The sequence below is a fragment of the Microcaecilia unicolor genome, chromosome 5 (genome assembly GCF_901765095.1).
Source record: "Microcaecilia unicolor chromosome 5, aMicUni1.1, whole genome shotgun sequence".
Lineage (NCBI taxonomy): Eukaryota > Metazoa > Chordata > Amphibia > Gymnophiona > Siphonopidae > Microcaecilia > Microcaecilia unicolor.
Window position 1 is genome coordinate 124,144,308 of NC_044035.1, and position 24,437 is coordinate 124,168,744.

Genomic DNA, 24,437 nt, shown 5'->3' on the forward strand with positions numbered 1-24,437 from the left:
GGACTCAGGGAGAGGGGAATTGCTGGATAGGGATGAATGGAGGGGGCAGGGGACAGATGGCCATGGATTGGGAGGGCACGGCTCACACTCTCTCTCTCATATACAATGTCTTTCTGACTCTCACTCTCACACACTCTGTCTCACACTGTATCACATTCACTCTCTATGTGCCACACAGTCACTCACACACTCGCTTGGTCTCATACACTCACTCTCACAGAGAATCTGTGTCTCACACACACTCTCTCTCTCACCCACACACACACACTCTCTCTCACACTGTGTCTCACATACACACTTGCACACACTCTCATTCTCACACACACACTCTCTCACAAACACCCTCACACCCAGACTCACTCTCTCTCTCTCTCTCTCATACACACACACTCACACTTTCACTCTGTCTCTCACACAGTCACTCTCACATACACTCTCCCAAACATACACACTCCGAGGAAAACCTTGCTAGCGCCCGTTTCATTTGTGTCAGAAATGGGCCTTTTTTACTAGTCATTTATATAGTTCTATTAGACATACACAGCGCTGTACATGTCATATGCAGGTACTTTCTCTGTCCCCAGAGGGCTCACAATCTAAGTTCTTTTGAACCTGGGGCAATGGAGGGTTAAGTGACTTGCCCATGGTCACAAGGAGCTGCAGTGGGAATCAAACCCAAGTCGGCAGGCCCAAAGCCCACTGCACTAACCACCAGGCTACTGATTATTTTTGGCATTAGTGGCCATACGCTAATATTGCCTCTAGCATGTGGCCATTAGCACATGGGCCCTTAACACCAACACTTGTAGGTGGTAAGGGCTCAGCAGCTAATCCTGTGCTAAACAGTTAGCGTGCGGCACTGCCATCCTGACCAGCCTCCATAAGTCAAGAACTGGCAGAAGCTGTGGTACCGAGCAGCCCAGCAAACAGCAAAGGGTCCACCAGAAACTTAGGAGATATCACATGAGAGGACCTTCTGTTTCTAAAGCAATATCTGAGGACTCCCATCCCCCAACTCTTAGTTCTGACAAGAAAATAACATTACAGTACAACATAAGATTATATTAAATGAAATGGATCAATCCAAAGGTAGCCAAATGTACTGGTGTCAGGTCTATTTGCATTAAAGGATTCTCCATTGTTACAGTCTTGAGAGCTCATTTGTACTTTTTTTGTTGCTTTTGTTTGTGTATTTTTGGACCCTCTCTTTTCCTACCTACATTGATAGGGCATAAGGGGTCATGCATATGCTTTGGCACACCAATGCGGCTTTGCGCTAGTATTCTATTATGACTTAGTCACACCTGAATGCCATTATAGAATCGGAACTATTGTGCCTAAATCAAAGTGCCAAGTTATAGAAATGTCTCCCATATGACCATATAATAATGTCTTCTGGATAATTTATTGTCAGGCTATGCACCCTTTTACCCATTGTCTTCTATGTTATTTGTCTGTTTTGTTTTACGTTTGCTTACCTGACAGATCTAATTATTGTGTGTACACCATCATGATACTATGGTGATAATGTGGTCTATCAAAGTCCTCTAAATAAATAAATAAAACCACACAGCCTTATTCCCAAAAAACCTTCCCAGAACTTCCCAAACCATACTCCTGCAGGCTTTTCCTCCTATTTTATCTCCATTGGTTGGACCAGTGTTTAGCACCAATAGTTAATAGAATTAAACTTCCCTTTCTCACTGAAAAATATTCTTATGTTTCAGACATTATATAAAACAACAGAACCCTTTGATCCTGAAGGAATCTTGGGCACAATAAACTCTATTGTGATGGCTTTCTTTGGACTTCAAGTAAGTGTGCCCCAAACAGTATATCTCATGTTATTGAATGCTTTCTATTGAAGAATGCCAGTGGATCTTGATAGAAATCAGTTCTGCTTTCAGGTGCAACCTGACATCTAATGTACTTAATTGGTCTTTTCTATAAGGTGAACTAAGGGGCTCTTTTACTAAAGTGTGGTAAAATCAGGGTCTAACACATTTTAATGTGGGACTTTCTATACACTAAGCCCAGATTTAACACATGCTAACAGGCAAAATACTGTAGTGGCATAGCTAGGTGAGTAGTCAGCAGAGCGACTGCTCCCCCAAATGGACTTCTGATAATGCCTATTTTTTTAACCTGGTCCTGCTGGTTCATTGTGCCTATGCATGCCTGCTTGCCTACACAGTCCGCTCTCTGCTCCCTTGACGTCTCAACCTGGCTATGCTTCTAACACACATTTTTGTGGTAGCCTGTTGGCATATGCTTTTTGGGGTCCTGTGGGAAAAAGGGCCCTGAGCTAGCAGTGGGGGCCATTTTTCTTGCACGCCAGGGCCCATTTTACTGCAATGGGTAAAAAGACCCCAGGCACACATGGCCATGCAGTAGGAGGACTCTTACTTTATGGCCATGCGATAGGGAGCCCTTACCGCCACCCACTGAGGTGGCGATAAGGGCTTCTGCGTTAACCTGGCGGTAACTGGGCAGCATTCAGCGATGCCCGATTACCGCTGGGTTACCACCATGCAAGCCATTTCCAGGGGTTTTCTTTTTCCCCCGGAATTGGCGCCACGCAGGGCGAGACTACTGCCGGTGGCTGTATTGGGCCGGTGGTAGTCCCGGAAGAGAGAGCAATAAGCCTGTGTTGGGCTTGCCACCACTCTGTAAAAAGGCACCTCTGTGCATTAAGGGCTTACCACTGGATTCTATAGTAATTAGGAGTTACACACACATCTGACCTATGCCCTATTCTATAACATGCGTGCCTAAATGCCATAGCATGCAACTCAAAAGGGGGTATGTCCATGGGAGGGGCATGAGTGTGTCAGGGGCTTTCCCAGAAATTAGGCACAATGTTATAGAATACTTGGATTTACATGCCCAACTGCCATCAGCTGGGCATGAGGATTTACACCAGGTTGGCCATGGGAAATTATACTAAGCCCTATTCTATAAAGGTTGCTTAGCACTAGTTGACCTTTATAGAATTGGTGCTTAGCATAGATCTTATTGGCATCTAACTTTGGGTGCCATTTACTGAATCTGGCCCTTAACAACCTTTAGTAAAAGAGTCCCTAACTAAGCCTTATATTTAAAAAATGGTGAATGGTTAAGGTATCTGGATAACTTTATTTGGATATAGAGCAGAATATCCCTACAAACAAAATATTATGTCCTGTCTTTTTCAAATTACGTTTCATGAGATGATTACAGTTTTCTTAGATTCTGATGGTTTTAGACTGGTTGTGCAATTGTTGATTATTCCTCATCACTGTTTTTTATCTGGGGTTACCTGTTTTGCCCCTCGGGTCTTTACAACTTGCCCATACTGCTGCTGCCTCGGTCATTGGCAGCTTAATTTCAAACAATCACATCACTCTGATCTTGATAAGGCTTCACTGGTTGTCAATAAAATATGTTGTTTTTAAATGTTTGTACATAGTTTTTAAAATTGTTCATAATATATACAGTGGTGAGTTTAGTAATCTTGTTAGTAGATACCACCCATGTTAGCTCACTTTGGTTCTCACAACAAGAGTTATTAGTTATTCCAACACTGACAGGGATTCGTACAGTATGCAAACATGCTAAGTTATTTTCAGTTAAATTGCAGGAATGGGGCTATCCACTGATATTCAGCAGAACTTAAACAGTTAATGTCATGCAAAATCAGCACTAATCACCAAACATGGAGCCAGCTATTTTGTGGGTGGAGTTGTTAAGTGCCAGTATTCAGCACTTAAACGCGATAAGTTAACTGAACAAATCGGACAGCATAAAACACTGACATTATCTTTGGTTTTATTTAGGCAGTTCCCAGATATAGCTCAGCATAAATATCCAAGCATAATGCCACCAGTTGAACATTTAGGCCATCTATATCTATCTGTCTATACAGTGTACTTTTTGCCAGTGTAAAGAACCATTTATAAACACCTTACAAAGCTGGCTATGTCCCTCTTCTCAGCTCCTTGCACACTTAGTGTGAGATAGAAAACAAATAAATATATATCTTACATGGATACAGTATCTCAAAACACAGTCACACAAGGTCCTCTTTATGTATCTTAAACATTTAATACTTTTATCTTCCACGTTCTTGTACATGTGGACAACTTTCCCAGCAGGCAGTACATATGCAAATTAGCTGTAGTTATTCTCTGGCTGAAGCAAGTGTGCATACAAATTAAGATTCAGCTTTCTGTAGGACAGCTCACCTCAGCAATCACTCTTCTCCCAGAGCTGCTGAGCTTGTTAATGCTTTTATCTTTGCAAGTCCATTGCTCTCACCAAAAGAACTTCGTAAAAAAAATGGGGGTTCTCTCTTCCATGAAATCTTTTAAAACAAGGCTGGTTCCATCTCTCACACTGGCTTGAGCTCAGCTTATAATAGACACTACACCCTGGAAGGTACCAAATATGTAATATTCATAGGCAGTCTCCAGTACCATCCTCTGCCCTCAGCTCTTATTAATCAAAAACAGAAGACAAAGAAAAATGCCAGACAATTCATTCTACTGGCTTTTGCTTTCAGTTCAGTCTATGAGTTTAAACAAAACCATACCTTGGAATCTTCCCCTTTCATTGGTTCCAAACATCCAAACTCTGGGTCTGGGGTAACAGGTTTTTTTTCCCAGAGCTTCTCTGGCTATATTTCTCTCAAGTCACAGGTTGGGGCTCTTCCCTTCCCTTTCCTTCCACTCCTCCCCTCTCTTATCTCAGGGAGGTTTATATGTGCTCCAGGGTAGCTAAGCTTTCCCTTCCCCCTCCTCTGTGATTGGACTAGTCAACCTCCTTAATACCACAGCTGGAGACTCTGCCTTAGAACTTCCCTATCTGGGATACACTGTTGTCTCCTTCCCTTCACTACTTCCAGTTTTATCTTTTGACCCAACGGAGACCTGCTATTTCATTCTTAGGCTTCTTTAGGGGTTTCTTCTCAAAAATATAAAAAGAATCATCATTTCAGTATTAAAAAAATCATGCAAATGGGTTCTTTATCTTCACTTATATTAGTTTCTTTCTTACTTCTGTACTCAGTTGCTTTCAGCATGTCTAGTTTACAGTACAACATAATGCCCATTCTTGATCAAGACACCATCATTTTCCTCATAAGAGGGCAAAATGTTTATACTTCTCTAACAAAATTAATAAAGCACCTAACCCCTCCAGGTAATTATATTCATTTTTTATGATTTGAAATGTCCCTCGCATATTTCCCAGACCCTACAGTTTCCCTCAGCAGAGGCCCTCTCCCTATATATCTCCACTAAAATCTCAGACCTTCTATGGACTTTCCATACTTCTTCTCCCCCCCTCCTCTCTTCCTGCAATCCCTACAGTTCCTCCAACATCCTTCTTTTTCATTGTCATGTCGTTCCTTGTCCTTGCTATGTCCTTTTATTCCAGCTCACAACTTTGCCCTGTCTTCAGGAATATCATCCTGGTCTTCATTTCAATCCCAGTCATTGTTTTCCCTAAAACCATGTGGTTTACTCATTGTCTTCCAGATCTTCTCCCCTCTACTTGGTTTCAGCTCCCAAATCTAGGCTTGCTACCTGCTTTTCTCCTACATATCAATAACAGTTTATCTTCTGGCCAGGTTCCTTCACTCTGGAAGTCTGCCATAGTTTGTCCTAGTTAAAAATAAAAAACCTCACTTGATCCGTCAAACCCAGCTAATATTTGTGTTCTGTTTCTATTTGCTTTTTATCTAACATCCTGAAGAAAGTAGTCTTTCTTTTAGTTTTTTCTTTTGCTGAAAAATCTCTCACCTTACACTCTTGACAATCTGGGTTCAGGGCTAGTTTTAGCACTGAAACAGTTCTAGTGGGTCTTCTCAGTGAAATTCACTCTCATTTGGATAGGCACAATATTGTCCTAGCCATATCACTTGGAGGGGCATAATCGAACGAAAACGTCTATCTCCATGGGCGTTTATCTCCGAGAACGGGTCCGTAAAGGGGCGGACCGAACCGTATTTTCAAAAAAAATAGACGTCCATGTTTTATTCGACAATTTGTGAGCTGGGCGTTTTTGTTTTTCAGTGATAATGGAAAATGAAAGCGCCCAGCTCAAAAACGAATAAATCCAAGGCATTTGTTCATGGGAGGGGCCAGGATTCATAGTGCACTGGTCTCCCTCACATGCCAGGACACCAACCGGGCACCCTAGGGGGCACTTTTACAAAAACAAAAAAAAAGGTAAAAGAGCTCCCAGGTGCATAGCACCCTTCCCTTGTGTGTTGAGCCCCCCAAATCCCCCTCAAAACCCACTGCCCACAAGTCTACACCATTATTATAGCCCTAAGGGGTGAAGGGGGGCACCTACATGTGGGTACAGTGGGTTTGGGGGGGTTGGACGACTAATAAGCATTAAGCAGCACAATTGTAACAGGTAGGGAGGATGGGCCTGGGTCCACCTGCCTGAAGTCCACTGCACCCCCTAACAACTGCTCCAGGGGCCTGCATACTGCTGCCAGGGAGGTGGGTATGACATTTGAGGGTGAAAATAAAAAGTTGTGAAACATCATTTTTTTATGGTGGGAGGCGGTTAGTGACCACTGGGGGAGTCAGGGGAGGTCATCCCCGATTCCCTCTGGTGGTAATCTGGTCATTTAGGGCACTTTTTGGGGCCTTATTCGTGAAAAAACAGGGTCCAGGAAAAGTGCCCTAAATTCTAGCTAAAAACGCATACTTTTTTTCCATTATCGGCGAAAGGCGCCCATCTCTGTTCGGGTGATAACCACGCCCCAGTCCCGCCTTCACCACGCCTCCGACACGCCCCCGTCAACTTTGTCCGCTTCCGCGATGGAGTGCAGTTGAAAACGTCCAAGTTCGGCTTTTGATTATACCGCGTTATTCGTTTTTGGGAGGTAAACGCCTATCTCCTGATTTAGGTCGCAATATAGGCGTTTTTGTCTTTCAATTATAAGCTGGTTGATCTTTCAGCTGCTTTTGACTTAGTTGACCACACCCTCCTTCTTTCTCATCTCTCATCTCCTGGCATTAAGGTCGCAATCCTTTCTTGGTTAAGTTCTTTTCTCTCAAACCAATCATATAAATTTGCTATTGATTCCTCCATGTCTTTTCTTTGCCCGTTAACCTGTGGTGTTCCCCAGGGTTCTATACTATCCCCTCTCCTCTTTAACCATTTTCTTAGTCCTCTTGCTACTATTATACAATCGACTGGTATTTCTTGGTATTTTTATATGGACGTGGAGATGGAAGGCCTCTTCCTCCATATCAGAACCTTGGTGATAGTGCCTTCCACTGTTTCCTTTAAGGTAAGCAGGAGTCCTCCAACTGCAATGGCTAGAGAGAGGCAGGTTCCCTGGAGTCCTGCAGAGCTTGCCTGTCCCTCACTATTGAAAATGTGATAGTGAAACAGCAGCACCCACTGTAAGTGGAGGACTCCCATTAGCTTAGAGGGAACAGTGGTGCCTTCCAACTGTCCATCAGAACCCAAACTTCCCTCAGTCCTCTAAACCAATACATTTAGTTCTATAGCTCCAGAATCTTCTGTACCAAAAGCGGGTTCACTTCAGATATCTGTTATAGATCTTTAGAACATAAACTCTTATGTTGCTTAACAAATAACTGGCATCATGAAATACGGCAGTAACTTTCTCCTTCCCTAATCCAGCAGTAAATTTGTGCTGAAAGGTTTCTGAAAAATGAGACACAACTGCAATCTTTAGACAAGTTTTCGTTCTGTTTTATGACTTTCTTTCACAGATCCTAACTACCAGCAGAACCGTTCAACACACGCCTGTGAAATTTTATGAGGCTCTCACTCATGAAAGTTTAATCACTGTAGCTGAATTTCAGCTATGTCTGAAGTGTTAGGCCTGTTAGCTGTGAAAGAAAGTCTGATGAGACCAGTCAAGGTGAATATTTTGTGTGATGTTTATCATTTGCTGTCATTGGCCTTTCAGCGGAGTGCTTCTCCAGTCCAGCTGCTGTCTAACTTCATGCTGAATGCTACAAATCCCTACAGACTTGCCATGATATTCTAATCCAGCTGAGGCTTTGCTCCATATGTCTAATCATTTTTTTCTCTGATGCATTTGAGTAACATTATTTTGAAATGCTTGTATTAATGCATTAATGTAATTAAACAAGTATATCAAATTAATGCTACTCAAATGGGTTCTGGGGGTATATCTTTGAAACTGTTTTTGTGTAAGGGTGGAGGCTTACAGGTTTCTAGTTACTGCCATTACTATTGTATTTTTCTCCTATATACATGTCCTTGAGACAGACAGAAATATTAAATGTATGCTCTTTAAAAATGTTGTTTTTCCAAAAGAAGGAACTACACTGCCCCCCTAGTTCTATAAAAGTCACCAACTTAATATACATTTTTGGTGGAATAATGTTTTACAAATCCATAAATATTGTGTGGTCAAGACTGGTTATTTCCAGATGTCTCATCACAAAGTTTGGTTAACATTGCAGCAATATTTGGAATCAAATTCTACTAGTTAGCCATCTGAGCACAATATTATGATCTCCCTTTCCCCTTTCTTCCCGTTCTTAATTTTCCCCTCTGTCCTTAGTCTTTCCCTTTAAGTTATCATTTCTTTTTATACAACTTCCTTTTTGTATACCTGTTGTATACTTACTTCGAATTTATGAACTTTGACAGTAATCTAGTTATATGTTTGTTTCATATGGTTCTTCTAATGGAATGGAAGTTGTACTATATTTTGCAATGCATTGGGATGGATGTAATATTTAAAACTAATAAAAAATAATGAATCCAAAGTCACCAAAAATTTTGTGTGCAAATTTGAGCACACGCCCAATTTACACGTGCGATTTAATTGAATAATGAGGTAATTAGTGCCAATAAATGACTTTTTAACAAGCCATTATTGGCACTAATTAGATTTAATTGACATTTTTGTGCATAAATTTAGGCACGGGATCTGCACCTAAAATTTACACGTGGTCTGGAAAAGGGGGTGCAGAAATAGGAGGGTCATGGGCATAATGGGAGCATTTGTAAAATTAATGTGTGTTGTTACTGAATAATGGGGATACAGGTAGACACGTACATTTGCACCACATTTCAGTTGGTGCAAATGGCCACAAAAACCACGTCTAACTTTAAGCATCTTATAGAATAGCGCTTTTTTTGGTGCTGATGTTTTTGGCACTATATATATAGAATCTAGCTCTGTAAGTCTTTATGAAGAAATGTTTTTTTTTAATATGAATTTTCATACGTTAAAATATTAAGTACATGTAAGTGAAACAAAAATATATGTTCTGACATTTCAGTCCTTTTTCCCCAAATCACAGTGGATGCTGGTCGTATCTAATTGACTATTGCAACTCTCTTGTTAGGGCCCCCAACAAAGGACATTTATCTACTACAATTAGTTCAGAATGGTGCTACCAGATTGATTTTGGACATTTTATACTGTGATCCTATTATCCTGATCTTAGCTGGTCTTCATTAGGTGGTTATATGCACAAGAACATTTTTCAGTTCAGTTTGTGTTTTGTTCAGTTACCTATTTGGTTTCTTTTGGATTCCAAATTGTTTGGATTATTATTATCATATTGGCCCATTGAAAGGACTATGGTTTAAGTTTATTAGTATTTAATATGCCATCTTTCAAAGCAACTAGAAATCAGTTTACAATAAATTAAATTAAATCATAAAGAAAAAGAAATCCATGATATATATATATATATATATATATATATATATATATATATATGTAGCAAAGAAGGGAATGAAACTTAGAAAGTATCAGAAAAATACTAGAAAGGCACAGTCCAGAATCCCGTCCACATTAACCAAACTATGTCACAATATCAAATGCCTTGGCAAACAAATGCATCTTTAATGCAATCTTAAATTTGAGGTATGAAAATTCTAATCTGATGTAATTCCATGAGAGAGGAATAGTGCAATAAAATGCAGAAGATCAAGTAGAATCTAAACGTGCATGGGATGGATGTGGAATATGCAAACATCGATCATTATGGGAATGTAAAACTCTTGCTTGAGTTTAAGGAATAATTAGTGAAGAGAGATAAGATGGAATACCACTATGTCAAACTTTATGGGTTAGCATAAGAATTTTACATTGCACCCTATACTGTACAGGTAGCCAATGATTAAGTCCGAGTAGGGGCGTGACGTGGTCATATTGATTGGCATGACATGAGACAAATGGCAGTATTCTGTACTGACTGAAAATAGTGAAATAGGGATTGAGATCATCCCAAATAAACAATACTACAATAGTACAATCGAGCAGTCACTAGTGCAAGGAAAAGAGTGACCTGCGATGACTTAACTAGATAGGATTGAACAGCACTGAACTGATGCAAGGCACAGAAATATGACTTAATGTCTGCAGCAACTTGCGAACCAAAGACAGTTCCTGATCTTTCACTACTCTCAAATATTTAAATTGAGATACGAAAGCTAAAGGGGCAATATCTAAATTAGGGGTCCTTTTATGAAGGCATGCTAAAAGGTGGACGGTAGTAGCTGTAGTGTGTGGCTTTCCTGAGCGCTCCAGCCGCCTCTTATCGTGGCTGCCAAAAAACTGAATTTCTATTTACAGCTATAATGGCCAGGTGCTAAGTTCAAAATGTCAGGGGTCACGTGGGTTTCCACAATACATCCACAGATTCAATGCATGTACTGCAATACCTGCATAGACAAAAGCTATGGTCCAATTCCAAAAGTCAGTAACCACCAAGCATGATTTCTAGCAAATCTTTTTGTTGACATGCAAAGAATTAACTTCCAGTAGATCTTGTGCTTGAGAACACAAATTCTTAACTGGTTGATAAAAACTCAATGAAATTTGCAGTTATAATAGCAAGACTAGCTTCGGTTCTTTATATCACAAAATTAAAATCTTAATTTTAGCATATTCTGCTATAGGTAATGAATCCAAAGAAATCGGTACCAGCATGATACTGTATGTTCTTTGCTTGGAGTTCGGTTAGCTTGGCAGAGTTTAAAAAGGGGTTGGATGGTTTCCTAAAGGACAAGTCCATAGACCGCTACTAAATGGACTTGGGAAAAATCCACAATTTCGGGAATAACTTGTATAAAATGTTTGTACATTTGGGTAGCTTGCCAGGTGCCCTTGACCTGGATTGGTCGCTGTCAGGGACAGGATGCTGGGCTCGATGGACCTTTGGTCTTTTCCCAGTATGGCATTACTTATGTACTTATGAATTTTGTATTATAGGTAAAACTTTAATCAGAGACCCGGGCAACCTTCAAAACAAAGCATTACAAGCTCTTAAAAGTTAAAGAATGTAGCACTACATAGAAATAGTTGATCTTAAGAAATGGACAAATTCTTCTTAACAATCTCAGCTTTCAAAAGGAGACATTTGTTGATTTTTAAAACGATCTTCAAAGGTCAACCTATTGTCCACTATTACACCCAATTATTGATCCTCTTGTGTAATCATAATAATGCCATTATCGGTAGCAATAGTCCTTGGAATCAACAAAGATGATATTCTTATCACTGTGGTTTGTGTTTTCTCATAATTCAGTTTTAAGCCATTCTTCCCCAGTCATATTAACAAACAACAGTGCTAGACATTATTCTCAAAGATAATATAGTGTTCAAAGGACATGGTACATATTTTTTTTAATTTGGATTTGAATTGTAACTCAAGTCAATCTGCATTAAAGTACACTAGGGTCTTTCCCTGTCGCTGGAGGGCTCACAATCTAAGTTTATATCTGAGACAATGGAGGGTTAAGTGACTTGTGCAAGGCATGGAGAGACATGGTACAGGCATTCCAAAAACTTGCACATGGAATTATAGAATACCACCATTCCTGTGCCCACATGCCAAGAGTTTACATGGATAGTAAAATTCCATGTTAATCAGCTGCCAATGAACATATAACTAATTGTGAATATTGTGCTATCTCTATCTTTGTCTAGTGAATGAGAAGGAGTAAAATGAGAGACAGCGAGATACTGTGCCACGTAAAGAGTAGGGCCTTAATGCTTTCTTCCCCAACTCCTCAGGACCTGGAGGAGAGTGATTTGTCCCTACATCCTATAGCTCTTGGATCAGTCCCCTAAAGGTGGGTACTTAATGGATCCACTACAGGGAAAATGAAGAAGGGGACTCCAGATGGTGTCATGAAGTGTAAGTTTGTGGTGGAGGACAGTTTGCAGGAGAAAGTACTAGGCCTTGGAATAAGAATCCTTTTTTTAGAGCTATGTGTTGTAAGCCTCTGTCAGACCCACTTGGAACTGACTGTTCATGAGCATGAAATGCAGAGGATCAATGTAAATCCAGAAGAAGACAGGTGCAGAAGAAATGTTATGAACACAGCCTGGCAGTGGCATAGGAAGGGGGGAGGTGGGGCGGTCCGCCCCGGGTGCACGCCGCTGGGGGGGTGTTGGCACCGCTGGTTACCTGCTCTCTCTGCCCTGGAACAGGTTACTTCCTGTTCCGGGGCAGAGAGAGCAGGGAACCAACGGAGCCGACACAGCTCCCAGTGACGACGTGCACTCGGCGGGGCAGAACGCCAGTGGTAATAATGCAATCCGGGGGGGGGGCGTGCGCACACCAAGGGGGGGTGCGCCGTGCTGCACCCGGGGGGGGGGGGGGTGCGCAGCGGCGACCCGCCCCGGGTGTCAGACGCCCTCACTATGCCACTGCAGCCTGGTATGCCTAGACCATAACTACAAGGTCTGAAATACTGAATATTCCTAAAATACAGCCTTTTAGTGACAGGAATAATGACCTATAGCACTATTCCACTGGCATACAAATTCTCACTATGATTGCTTTAGACAGCATCTAGCTATTTCCTGAGTATCAGGTTTTGATCCCTCATTTTCCACATGGGAGTTGGTTGTTATTCAGCTCTTTGATTCATGGATGTAACAATTACCTTTTGCATCTCATGCATGGCATGCATTAGCTAATGTTAGGCCTTTCTGAAGCAGTTACTAAAGATTATAGCAGTCTCAGAGCTTCTTGATTTTTATTTCACGAGCCTGCAAATGTTCTCCATGTCTCCTCTCAAGATTTAAGAACTTTTTTTTATTATGCTCAATGTCTGGCTGTCTCAGAGTAACTTTTTGAGACTATTTATTTCCCTTTAGACAAGCTAAGGAGAAGTAGGAGTAAAGAATACATATCTGGGGGGAAAAGGAGCTATTATTTCATCAGAGGTCTATTAGGGCTGTAAATCAATCCTTTCTTGTAGTGGATATGCTGGGGGATAAGCTTCATAGGACTTGTGATTATGTGCCCCTTTGCATGCATAAATGCAGAGGAAATATATCACTTACATGTGTAAGTGCAATAAGAGCAATTCAATAAGGGTGCTTGTTAAATGCTATAGTAAACAATTGCAAGGAGGCAGACTATGGGTGGGACATGGGCAGGCTCCACCCTCATGTGTGTACAGCATGCACAGGTCTATGGCTGGTGTAACTGCAGGTCCCTAAATGTAAGGCATGCAGATACTGGGTTATGCTAGTGTTCTGGGTGCCCAGATGCCATTATAGAATAAGATCTCACCATGCAGCATCAGGGCACCTAAATGGAGGGGCCCATTTAAAGAATTTCCTCCATATGTGACCTCCTTGTCCATTATCTGAGAAGTGAAGGAAATGAGACTGTGCATTGAACAGATTTTGTGCAGAAGATAAGGGCTGACTAGCAAGAAATGGAAGGAATGTTTTCTGGTATGCTACCCATCTCAGAAGCTATGATATCTTGCTTAGCTAGTTAGACATTGGTGTGGTTCATCAACAATATCACCTGTTAAACATTAACTTTTTATGTGACATCAGCTTGTCCTTTGTGGATCTTAAATATAATGACAATAGTTCATTCATTTGTGCCTAAATGCCTATCAAAAGATATCATATCATTCAGCCATAAAGTAACTTATAAAGCAATGCTTATCTTTAGGGTTCCTTTTAGAACTGTTTTTGCCATGATGACGATAGCAAGGCATCTCATGGGAGAGGAAGTGAGAATGGTTGATTTCTGTTACTCCTCCAGAGGGAGATAGCCTCATAAATCTATGGCTTAAGTATTGCCATACTGGGAAAGACCAAAGGTCCATCAAGCTCAGCATCCTGTTTCCAACAGTGGCCAATCCAGATCACAAATATCTGGCAAGATCGCAAAAAAGTACAAAACATTTTATGCTGTTTATCCCTGAAATAGTAGATTTTCCCCAAGTCCATTTAATAATGGTCTATGGACTTTTCCTTTAGGAAGTCGTCCAAACCTCTTTTAAACTCTGCTAAGCTAACCGCCTTTACCACATTCTCTGGCAATAAATTCCAGAGTTTAATTACATGTTGAGTGAAGAAAATAAGTACATAAGTATTTCCATACTGGGAAAGACCAAAGGCCTTGATCATAAACTTCTCTGATCTTTAATACACGTACATTAAAATACTATTTCTATACTGTGTGCATGCAATGAAGAGAATTAGTATAATTTTGTCATCTTGAGATTCCATTTCTAATGTGTTCTCAATTTTCAATGATTATAGTGTATATCTGCATCTTTTCAGATTTGTCAGCAGAGCCAGACAAAGAGTATGTGATACCCTAGCCAGCTTATTTTTGAAGGAGATCGCCGGTCATCTTCCGACACAAATCGGGAGATGGCCGGCGATCCCCTAAAGCCGGCCAAATTGTTATAATCGAAAGCTGATTTTGGCCAGCGCCAACTGCTTTCTGTTGCATAGCTGGCCAAACTTCAAGAGGGCGTTTCGATAGGGTAGCACAGGTAGGACGGGGGCGTGCTTTGAGATGGCCGGCTTTGCCTGATAATGGAAAAAAAAGGGCGTCCCTGGTAAGAATTTGGTCCACTTTATTTGGTCCCTTTTTTTCAGGTCCAAGTCCCAAAAAAGTGCCCGAACTGACCAGATGACCACCGGAGGGAATCGGGGATCACCTCCCCTGACTCCCCCAGTGGTCACTAATCCCCTCCCACCCTCAAAAAAACTTAAAAACTTTTTGCCAGCCTCTATGGCAGCCTCAAATGTCATACTCAAGTCCATTGCAGCAGTATACAGGTCCCTGGAGCAGTTTTAGTGGGTGCAGTGGACTTCAAGCAGACGGACCCAGGCCCATCCCCACCTACCTGTTACACTTGTGGTGGAAAATGGGAGCCCTACAAAAGCCACTGTACCCACATGTAGGTGCCCCCCTTTACCCCTTAGGGCTATGGTAGTGGTGTATAGTTGTGGGGAGGGGGATTTGGGGGGCTCAGCACCCAAGGTAAGGGAGCTATGCACCTGAGAAGTGCCCCCTAGGGTGCCCGGTTGGTGTCCTGGCATGTCAGTGGGACCAGTGCACTACAAATGCTGGCTCCTTCCACGACCAAATGCCTTTCCATTATTGGCAAAAACTGAGGCCGGCCATCTCAAACCCGGCCATCTCTGACATTTGGCTGGCCCCAACCGTATTATCGAAACGAAAGATGGCCGGCCATCTCGTTCAAAAATACGGTCAGCCCCGCCCCTTCGTGGCGCCGTCCTCGGAGATGGGCCTCCCCAGTCGAAAATGCCCCTCTATGTGAACCTTCATCCATGAGACCCCGCCCTACTGCGATGTGGCTTAAGGCTCTCTCCCTCATCGTCAAGCAACATTTATTCAACTCTCTACTCCCCTCATCCCTGTTGTTTAGTGTTTTCTCTTCTACTCCCAAACCTCACTCCACCATTATCCAGCATCTGCTCTTCCCTTCCCTAACCCTCTGTAGTCCAACATCTCCCCTTTCCCTTCCTATTTGCCCCCAGTAGTCCAACATACCCCATCTCCTCCTTACCCTTCCCAGGTGGTCAGTATTCACCTTTCTTACTGCCTACCCTCCCTCATTCAGTATTTCATCTTCCCTTCCCTACATTCCCATCCTGTGTTCACCATCTCCAGCTCTATCCTGCTCTTGCAACCTCTGCTGCTGTTACACTCTGTTCCACTCCTCCAGAGGTGCAGCCTGCTTGCACAGGGTATGGGCATTTGAGGATGTGGCGGCCATCCAGAATGTGGTATCTCCAGGATAGGACGGCCATCTTGGAGATGGGCGTCTCAGGTTGTGGCAGCCATCTTGGAGATGGGCAGCTTCAGGAAGAAAGCCCATATTTGGGCGTAGGGCATCTCTTCTGATGGAGGCAGCCATCTTGAATCAGCTGCACATGTTTGAACCTAATTCCTACACTATTTAAAGCCCTGCCTCCAGTCCTTCCTTGCTTCGGCTTCTAGTGCTTAGAGGTCGTGGTCTATGTCTGTGTTCTACAGCCAGCTATCTTTGTTTCTGTGATTCCTGTGTACCAGACCCTGGATTGTTCCCTGACTATGCGCTGTGTTGCTGCCTGCCCAGACCTCGGACTGTTTCTCTGACTATTTGCTGCCCTGCTGATTCCTTGGCTCCTGGACGGTGTCTGCTCTCCCTGACTGTCGGGTCAGTGGCCGTGCAATCCCGCCGGTTCCGGAAGTCCTAGTGGCCGCCTGTACCTGGGGGCTCAACTCTCAGGGAATGGCGGTCGCTTCCCAGGTGAAGCTAGGGGTTGTCTGGCTGCCTGACCGAGTGCAGTGTCACTCTATCTTCGCCGTGCTCAGTCGGGGCACAAGGGCTCACATTCCCAGACATAACAGCTGCAGCTCTACTTACTGGACCTGTGCCAACACTGCAAATATTCCATGCCAGCATAGGACCTTTTGACATAGACCCACAGTCAAGCACTGCCATGATCTGTCCTCTCCCTAACACAGGGTAAAGGGCATGATTCAGCAGTTCGTAAGCACAGACCTGCATTTAAAGGTCCCATGTCAGCAATATTGGCCCAAATCCAGTAAGAACCAGAGATAGTGGAGTCAGAAAAGAGGAGGGGATGGTGAACTTGAAATGTAGGGGGATAGGAAAGAGGAGAGGAGATATTGTTTTCCTGCTCTCTCCCAAATGTTGCTGCCTAGGTGAATGCCTAGCCCACGTATCGGTTAAGCTGGTCCAGTATATGAGTAGACAGCTGGAGTTCCAGCAAAATAATCATCATGCTACTGTAGCTGAATGCTCTATTCAGATTTATCTGAGATATCACAGATTCATGAAGCCCCTGGATAACCTTTCTAAGAACAGTGCTTCCAGGAACCATATCCTCTAGGGTTGTCAGTTATGTAGGAATGTAGTAGGAGTCCAACATCCTATAGTATCAGCAAAACTAGAAAAATGCCAAGCACCAGTGGCTCTCTGCAAGTACAAAAGTAAGATGGTTTGATTGGGACCCATTGAATGGCTGGGGAATACTAGAGGGTAGGACTTAGAGAGCTATCATGCACAATTATCAGATTTTTGCCTACTTTTCTCATACATGTAAGGCTGGTAGTCTCACACGCTAACCGGACGGTAAGTGGCCAGTGCGCATTAACTGCCGATTATTGCTGGGTAAGCGCCACGTGTTTTGAGAGCACTTCAAAAATGGAATTACCGCCTGGAGAATGCGGTAGCTGGGTGGTAGTGCCAATTTGACATGCATAGGAATCTATGTGCCTTTATAAAAGGGCCCCTTTGTAACTAAAGTAATTAAAAGACAGTAAAAATAAAAAAGAAATTGCAAAAATCATATGTTGTCAACTCCAGCCATGTAAAAACATACACGTCAATCTGAATATAAAGTGAAAGTAAAAAATGTGATAAAGAGAAAATCAATAAAAATATATATGTAAGCATAAGGAAAATAAATAAGTAATGAAATGAATGAATAAGTAACCAGGTAAAAGAACTGAACTCAAGACTAATGTCCCTTTCAATGTTAGTAATAATAATAATAATTAAAAATGAATGCAGGATTAAAGCCAACTGATGTAGCAATATAATATCTAAAAAAAAGCTTTGCTGTATAACTGTAAAATGCTCTTTTCCAAACAAAAGGGACAACAGGTTTGTGCAAATAAAAAGAAATTAAAAAAAAGGCTTAAGATCCAATTCTAGATTAAGACCATGTGGTTCAACCGTACCAAGATTAACGAAAAAATGTTTATCCTGTAATAACATCAAGTCAACATCACCACCGTGCTGTCTTTACATATTCTCTTTATAACAAAATACTTAAAATAGTCTATAGAATGATTTAGTTGGTTCCAATGTGTGACCAAAGGATTTCACACATAAGGCATGATATATTACTTGAAAAGAAAAAAACATTCTCATTGTCAACCATCTGACTATTCCCACTATTTATGTTTTACCCAAAATTTATAAATCCCTTAATGATCCCCCACCCCCAGTTAGGCCTATCGTTTCAGCTAATGGGTCTATTTTGGAACCACTTTCTGGTTTTGTAGATTTTTTTTTTCTTAAACCAGTTGACCCTTTAGCCAAATCATACAAAAGAGATTCTTCTCATATGATCCATCTACTTAGTGAAATTGATGGAGACCTTGATGATATCATCCTGGTTACCCTTGATATATACTCCTTGTATGCTAATATCTCACAGATAGAAACTTTGGCAATACTGGAAAATGTTTTAAAAGAGAGAACCACATATCTTCGGATACCAAATCGCTTTATTCTTGCCTAAGCTACCATCATTCTTACACAAAATTACTTTAGCTTTCAGAATCATTTTTTTCGGCAAATTAAGGGCACAGTCATGGGTGCCACAATTGCACCAGATGTGGCTAATCTGTATGTATGCCATTTTGAGGAAATTTTCTTGACAGATCATCCTTTTCATGCAGAAATCAAAACATACAGACGATACATTGATGACAGTTTTCTTCTTTGGAAAGGTAGTTTAGACAGACTCAATAACTTTCACATGTGGCTAAACACCAGGGACACCAATCTGAAATTCAAGATGAGTCATAATCTTCGGGAGATCCCCTTTTTGGACATTTTAATAAGACAGACACAGTAATATTTCACTAGAACCATTTAAAACAGAGAAAGACAGCTTTCTTCATTTTTCTAATTATCACATCAGGAGTTTGAAAAATAATTTGCCCTACTGTCAGTTTTTAAGACTATATAGAATCTGTTCTTAACCTAAAGATTTTCACATCCAAGCACACTTTGGGGGAGATTCTATATACGGTGCCTAAAAAATCAATGCCGACTAAGCGTATTCTATAAGCAGCACCTAGATTTAGACGCGGTAAATAGAATGCACTTAGTTGATATTTCAGCTCCTAAAACTATGAACCTCCATTTACATAAATGAAAACGTGATATAAATCCCGGCGAGTACATTGGTGCGCACTGGGCCATATTCTATAACTACGTCCTTAGAAATATAATGGGTGCCTCGGCATTTACCACCAGCTGATTTCTACCACAAGCTAAAAATGCTACCGCAGCTTAGTAAAAGGCCGAAAAGAGCAACTTGTTCCATCTATGTTACCAGAAATCAACACATAAGAAACCACATACCCAGGTCATTCCCTTTTTGGTTCTGGTTCAGTTTGCAATCACACTTTAACATTAACAGTTTTTATACATCCTATTACCAAAAAACTGATTAAACTTAAGCATACTACTAACTATAATTCCAGTCAAGTATTATATATAATCATTTGTGCAGATTGCTTTATGTCGGTAATACTTATCGGATGATCATGACCAGGATTATTGAATACAGAAGCTGTATTTCCAGGAATGTGACCTCTGCTCTTTTAGGTTGCACTTTGGAACCGATTAAATCATTCTATAGATGATTTGAAGTTTTTTGTTATAAAGACAATACGTAAAAGGCAACGTGCTGGTGATGCTGACGTGATGTTATTACAAGATGAACAATGTTTTATCTTTAATCTTGATACAGTTGAACCACATGGTCTTAATCTAGAACTGGATCTTAAGCCATTTCTTTGATTTCATTTTATTTGCACTAACCTGCTGTAGTCCCTTTTGTTTGGAAAAGAATGAGTGAAATACTTTCCGTGGAGTATTTTACAGTTATACAACAAAGTTGTTTAGATATTATGTTGCTACATCAGTTGGCTTTAATCATGTGTTAAGTTTTAATATTATTAACACTGAAAAGGACATTAGTCTTAAGTTTTGTTCTTTTACCTGATTTTTTGTTCACCCAGTCAAGTCATTTATTCATTCATGTGTTCAATAATTTATTTATTTTCCTTATGAACATAAGCAATGTTTATTTTATTTCCACTGTCTTTTAATAACTTTAGTTTACAAAGCAAGGCAGTTTGACACCGACTGCAGCATGTCCTGGTTCCAATGACATCATTCGCATCATTGGAATGCATTAAATATGGCCGCTGGAATGCATAGGAATTTGAGTGTATTTTAGTATTTTAAAAGCTTGCTTCTTAGTGGTTTTCACCAAAACCTAGCGATTTTAGGAGGGCAGATCATGCTGCTTCTGAATTAACCTTTGGATTTGCGCTTTTTAATTTTTTTTGTAAATCATTTCTTTTTTCTTCCTTATCTCCATATAATAGTACCAAATGAGCCCTTTTGCTATGATGAGACCTTTTTGGTTCCTCAAATGCACTTTTGTTGGATTAATCTAATTTTTTATTGGGTTTATGCCCAATATTGCCTTTTCTATACCACTCTTATCTAGAACGGAGCACAAATAAACAAATATAATAAAAAAAACTGTCAATCACAAACATATTTAATAAACAAAATAATACAGACTCATCACTATGCTGTGTCCTTACAATATTGAAGTGAGATCCTAACCCACATCAAAAAATGCTGTTTTAACAGTTTCTTGAACAGTCCCAAATTCTTCTGTCTTCTGAGGGAACCTGGGAGTTTATTCTATTCTATTGGACCTGCTATAGAGAAAATCCTCCTCCTCATGCAGTCCAATCAGCAGAGTCAGAAATCAGGTACCTCCAATGTACAGGAGTTCTCAGAACGAAATACCCGCTTTTAAGTTGACCCCTGACCTTTGCTGGAGGCTCATAAACAAGCAGCATTCTTGCTCGGCAGATTCTTCAATCCCTGGGTGGAGAAGTTATTGAATTTATTTTTACTTTTATTGTACATCGCTTTGATTTATGCATTAAAAAAAGTGATTCAAAAATTTTAATAAATATAAACATAACTATTGAATACAGTGAATGTATTTTATCAGTCCATACTACCAGTTTGCTTCGTAACATCAGAAACTGTCTCCTCCTACATGCCAAACATTTAGTGCCCTTTGTTTTTGATCATGTCTGTTTATTTTTCAATGTATTGTGATATCCCCCTTCTCACTCAGGGTGACCTGGTTCTCCATATAGCATTTTGCATTTGCAAACGTTTTTCACGAGAGGAGTATTTACAGACTCGTTCCTGATCATTACCAGAATTTTTTCCAAAGAGAGGAGAGATCCAAGTGGGTCCGGCTTCAATATTCTTCTCAGAGCGTATGTACATCACACTACCTGAGATTGTAAAAAGACCCCTGAGGCAGGCCTTTGGGCCGAAACAAGGCCGTGTCGGGTCGTCATCTTTCATTATATTTTTTATATGAATACATATATTTTTTGGTATCCTCATTCGTTCTCCTCACTTTTTTTTTCTCCATATGCAGATCATATGCAAATTAGTATGCTACCCCTTCTCGCTCAGGGTGACCTGGTTCCCACTAAGCAAATTAAACAGGTCTTACCAACTGCATATTTCTCAGGCAACTCTTTATTCCAGCCCCTGGGCACACTTCTTCTAGCTTAATACTTTATACTTTCATAGGTCTTCACACTGAGCCTCCCCACACAGATACATGGGCTCAGTACTAACTTCAATACTTTGGGGACTTTTAACCCCAGGCTTTGCAGCCTGCTTCTCTCAGTACTGGGACACACAGGCCTTCCTTCTTTGGACACACAGTCCTTCCTTCTTTGAACACACAGTTCCTATATGTACTGAGGACACAGTCCAACACTAATGCTTTAGGGACTTCTTACCCCAGGATTTTCAGCCCGCTGATCTCCTTTGGACACCCAGTCCACCACAAGTCCATAAGGTTAGCCAGTATCTTTCAGGGGGATCTCTCTTCTTCTGCTGCCAGCTCACTTCTCTTCCTTTCACAACTCAGGTGGGGTATAAAGTGGTTAATTAGCTAAACAGGACCCAGCCCATAACCACCTGCACCTGTAGACATCCCAGGGCTCTCCCCGGTCCTAGCGACCTCCATCCACTCTCCTACTAGCGCCCTCTAGTGGCCTAGCCCGGATAGGACAGCCTCATACTTACAGTATAAACTAGCAAAAGTTACACAGGAGGTTTCCCTTGAGAAAGCTTTTCAGTGAAATGGGACCCTGTGTGAAGAATGAGATAAGTGACTGATTGCCTATCACATTGATTATCCAATTGTATGTGGACATCAATTGGTGCAGTTTTATTAAACAAAGTTTACAGAAAAGAAAAAAAAGATTAAGCACAAAAAGAATATAGAAAATAATAAATCACAGAATGGATGTAAGCTTTGGAGGTTTTTCTAGTCAATAATGAATGAGGTGTCTGTGGCAATACTAAAAATCTTTGAAATTTTCACTGACTACGGCAGACTTCTGAGGCCCTTTCCTCCAATTTTTGATTTTAATTAAGTCTAGCATTAACTTTTAAAGCCACAGTATTGTTGAACTAGATTTCACTTATTTTCTGTGGAAAAAATGATTATTTGAATTGATCTTTGTATCTATATGTTCCACCTAAGCCTTTTTCTTTTCATATCCTGCTGTCACTGTCATATTGGGACATCCTTCTGTGTAATTGTGCACATTATCACTTTACATGTCTGAAGTTTGACGCTGTTTTTAAGGCAATATGAGACCACACCCATTGTCTTGTTTGACATATGTCTAATTCACTTTTGGCTTTTTTGCTTTTTATTCACATACTACTCACACACCTGTTGTATGTTTTGAATTACATACTGATTTCATCTTTGTACTTGAACCCATGCATCATATATTGCACATTATAACTCTTGATTCATTTGTTTGGGTGTTTCTGATTTTTATTTTTGAATAGCTTTTATGCTGCATGTTCAGAAGGGTATGTAACTTTTTACACCTCATATATCTACATATGGGAATGTTTTTTTCCCACTTAAGAGTCCAAATGATATTTTGTCTCTTTTAACTAATATATTTTAGCCCATGCACTTTTTTAGTGCACCCATCCCTCAAAAACCTTTAAATGCACCCTCAATTTTAACCAATGGAATTGCATATGTAGTTAAGCTTTATATATATATATTTTACATTTAAGTGAGGTAATTCCTTTATGCATGTTTGTCTTATATTTATCTTGTTCATTTATGTATTGATTTGCTTTTATTATTATTTCCTGTTCAGATTGTTTTTTTTTAACTCCTGATGCAGGCAGTATAGCTGAACCATGGCCTGTATCATGTCCTCCAAGCAGTCATGTGTGCTTTTCTGTATGTGAGCTGGTGTCAATAAAGAACCTCTCTTTTGAAAACATCTTTGGCTGCACTCTGGTTCTTTGGTCATTTCCACGGTTTCTTTTGCTGTGCTTTGAAGTGTGGAGGTTTGTCTCTCTTCTTTGCTGCCTTCTAAACACAACTCTTGCCGATCATAAATGAACTCATAGCTGTTGATGTGTTAAGTTTGATTTTGATACTATCGTCTTTCTATTTAGGGATCCTTTATGTCTATCCCACACATTTTTACTGTCCATCACTGTTTTTATCTCCACTACCTCTACCGGCAGGGCATTCCATATATCCACCACCCTCTTTGTGAAAAAGTATTTCCTGATGTTACTCCTAAGTCTACCACCCTGCAATCTCAATTTACGTCCTCTAGTTTTACCACTTCTCTGTCTCTGGAAAAAACAAATTGTTGATTACCATTCAAGTATTTAAATGTCTGTATCATAAATCCTCTATCCCTTCTTTCCTCTAGGGTATACATATTCAGATCTGTTGCATGTCAGTACAGTCAGGGCTGTCCCATTGTTACTAGTGGCCTTCTAAGAAGAAATCACAGCTTAGAATCAATTTCTAGTACCTCCCCCCCCCCCCCCCCCCCACACACACACACACAAGAATAACAGCTTTCAGTCATTACTGCTTTTGTTTACATAACATCTCAAAGGTAATATAAATTATGTTTTGTGTAATTGTAAACCAAAACATTTCTTGTTCTTCAGGAATTATAAGAATCATTATTACTGAGCATAGAATAATTCCAAACAGCCTCATATTTTTAGTCTACAGTCATTTGTGCTTTGGTTTTATGATCCCTCATGTCCATCTATTCAAATAAGATGTTCCAGTCTGAAAAAATGTACAAATAGAGGTAAGAATCAGAACATGTTTAGCCTTGTTGTTGCTGTACTTTGATTTTGATTCTGCACCTGCCTGCCTGCCTGTATGCAAGTAGATTCTCAATTGTTTTCATGCCACAAATACATTACATTTTCTAAATTAAGATAAAGCTGTG

The 24,437-nt window shown here is 40.6% G+C and overlaps 1 protein-coding gene across 1 annotated transcript in view; it reads left to right on the top strand.

The window, feature by feature from the left end:
- Positions 1-24,437, top strand: part of LOC115471277 (heparan-alpha-glucosaminide N-acetyltransferase-like) — a 278,605-nt gene that overhangs the window by 161,018 nt on the left and 93,150 nt on the right. The window contains exon 9 of the mRNA XM_030204977.1: positions 1,728-1,814. Coding sequence (XP_030060837.1) covers positions 1,728-1,814 — 87 coding nt within the window. The remainder of the gene's footprint in view (positions 1-1,727; positions 1,815-24,437) is intronic.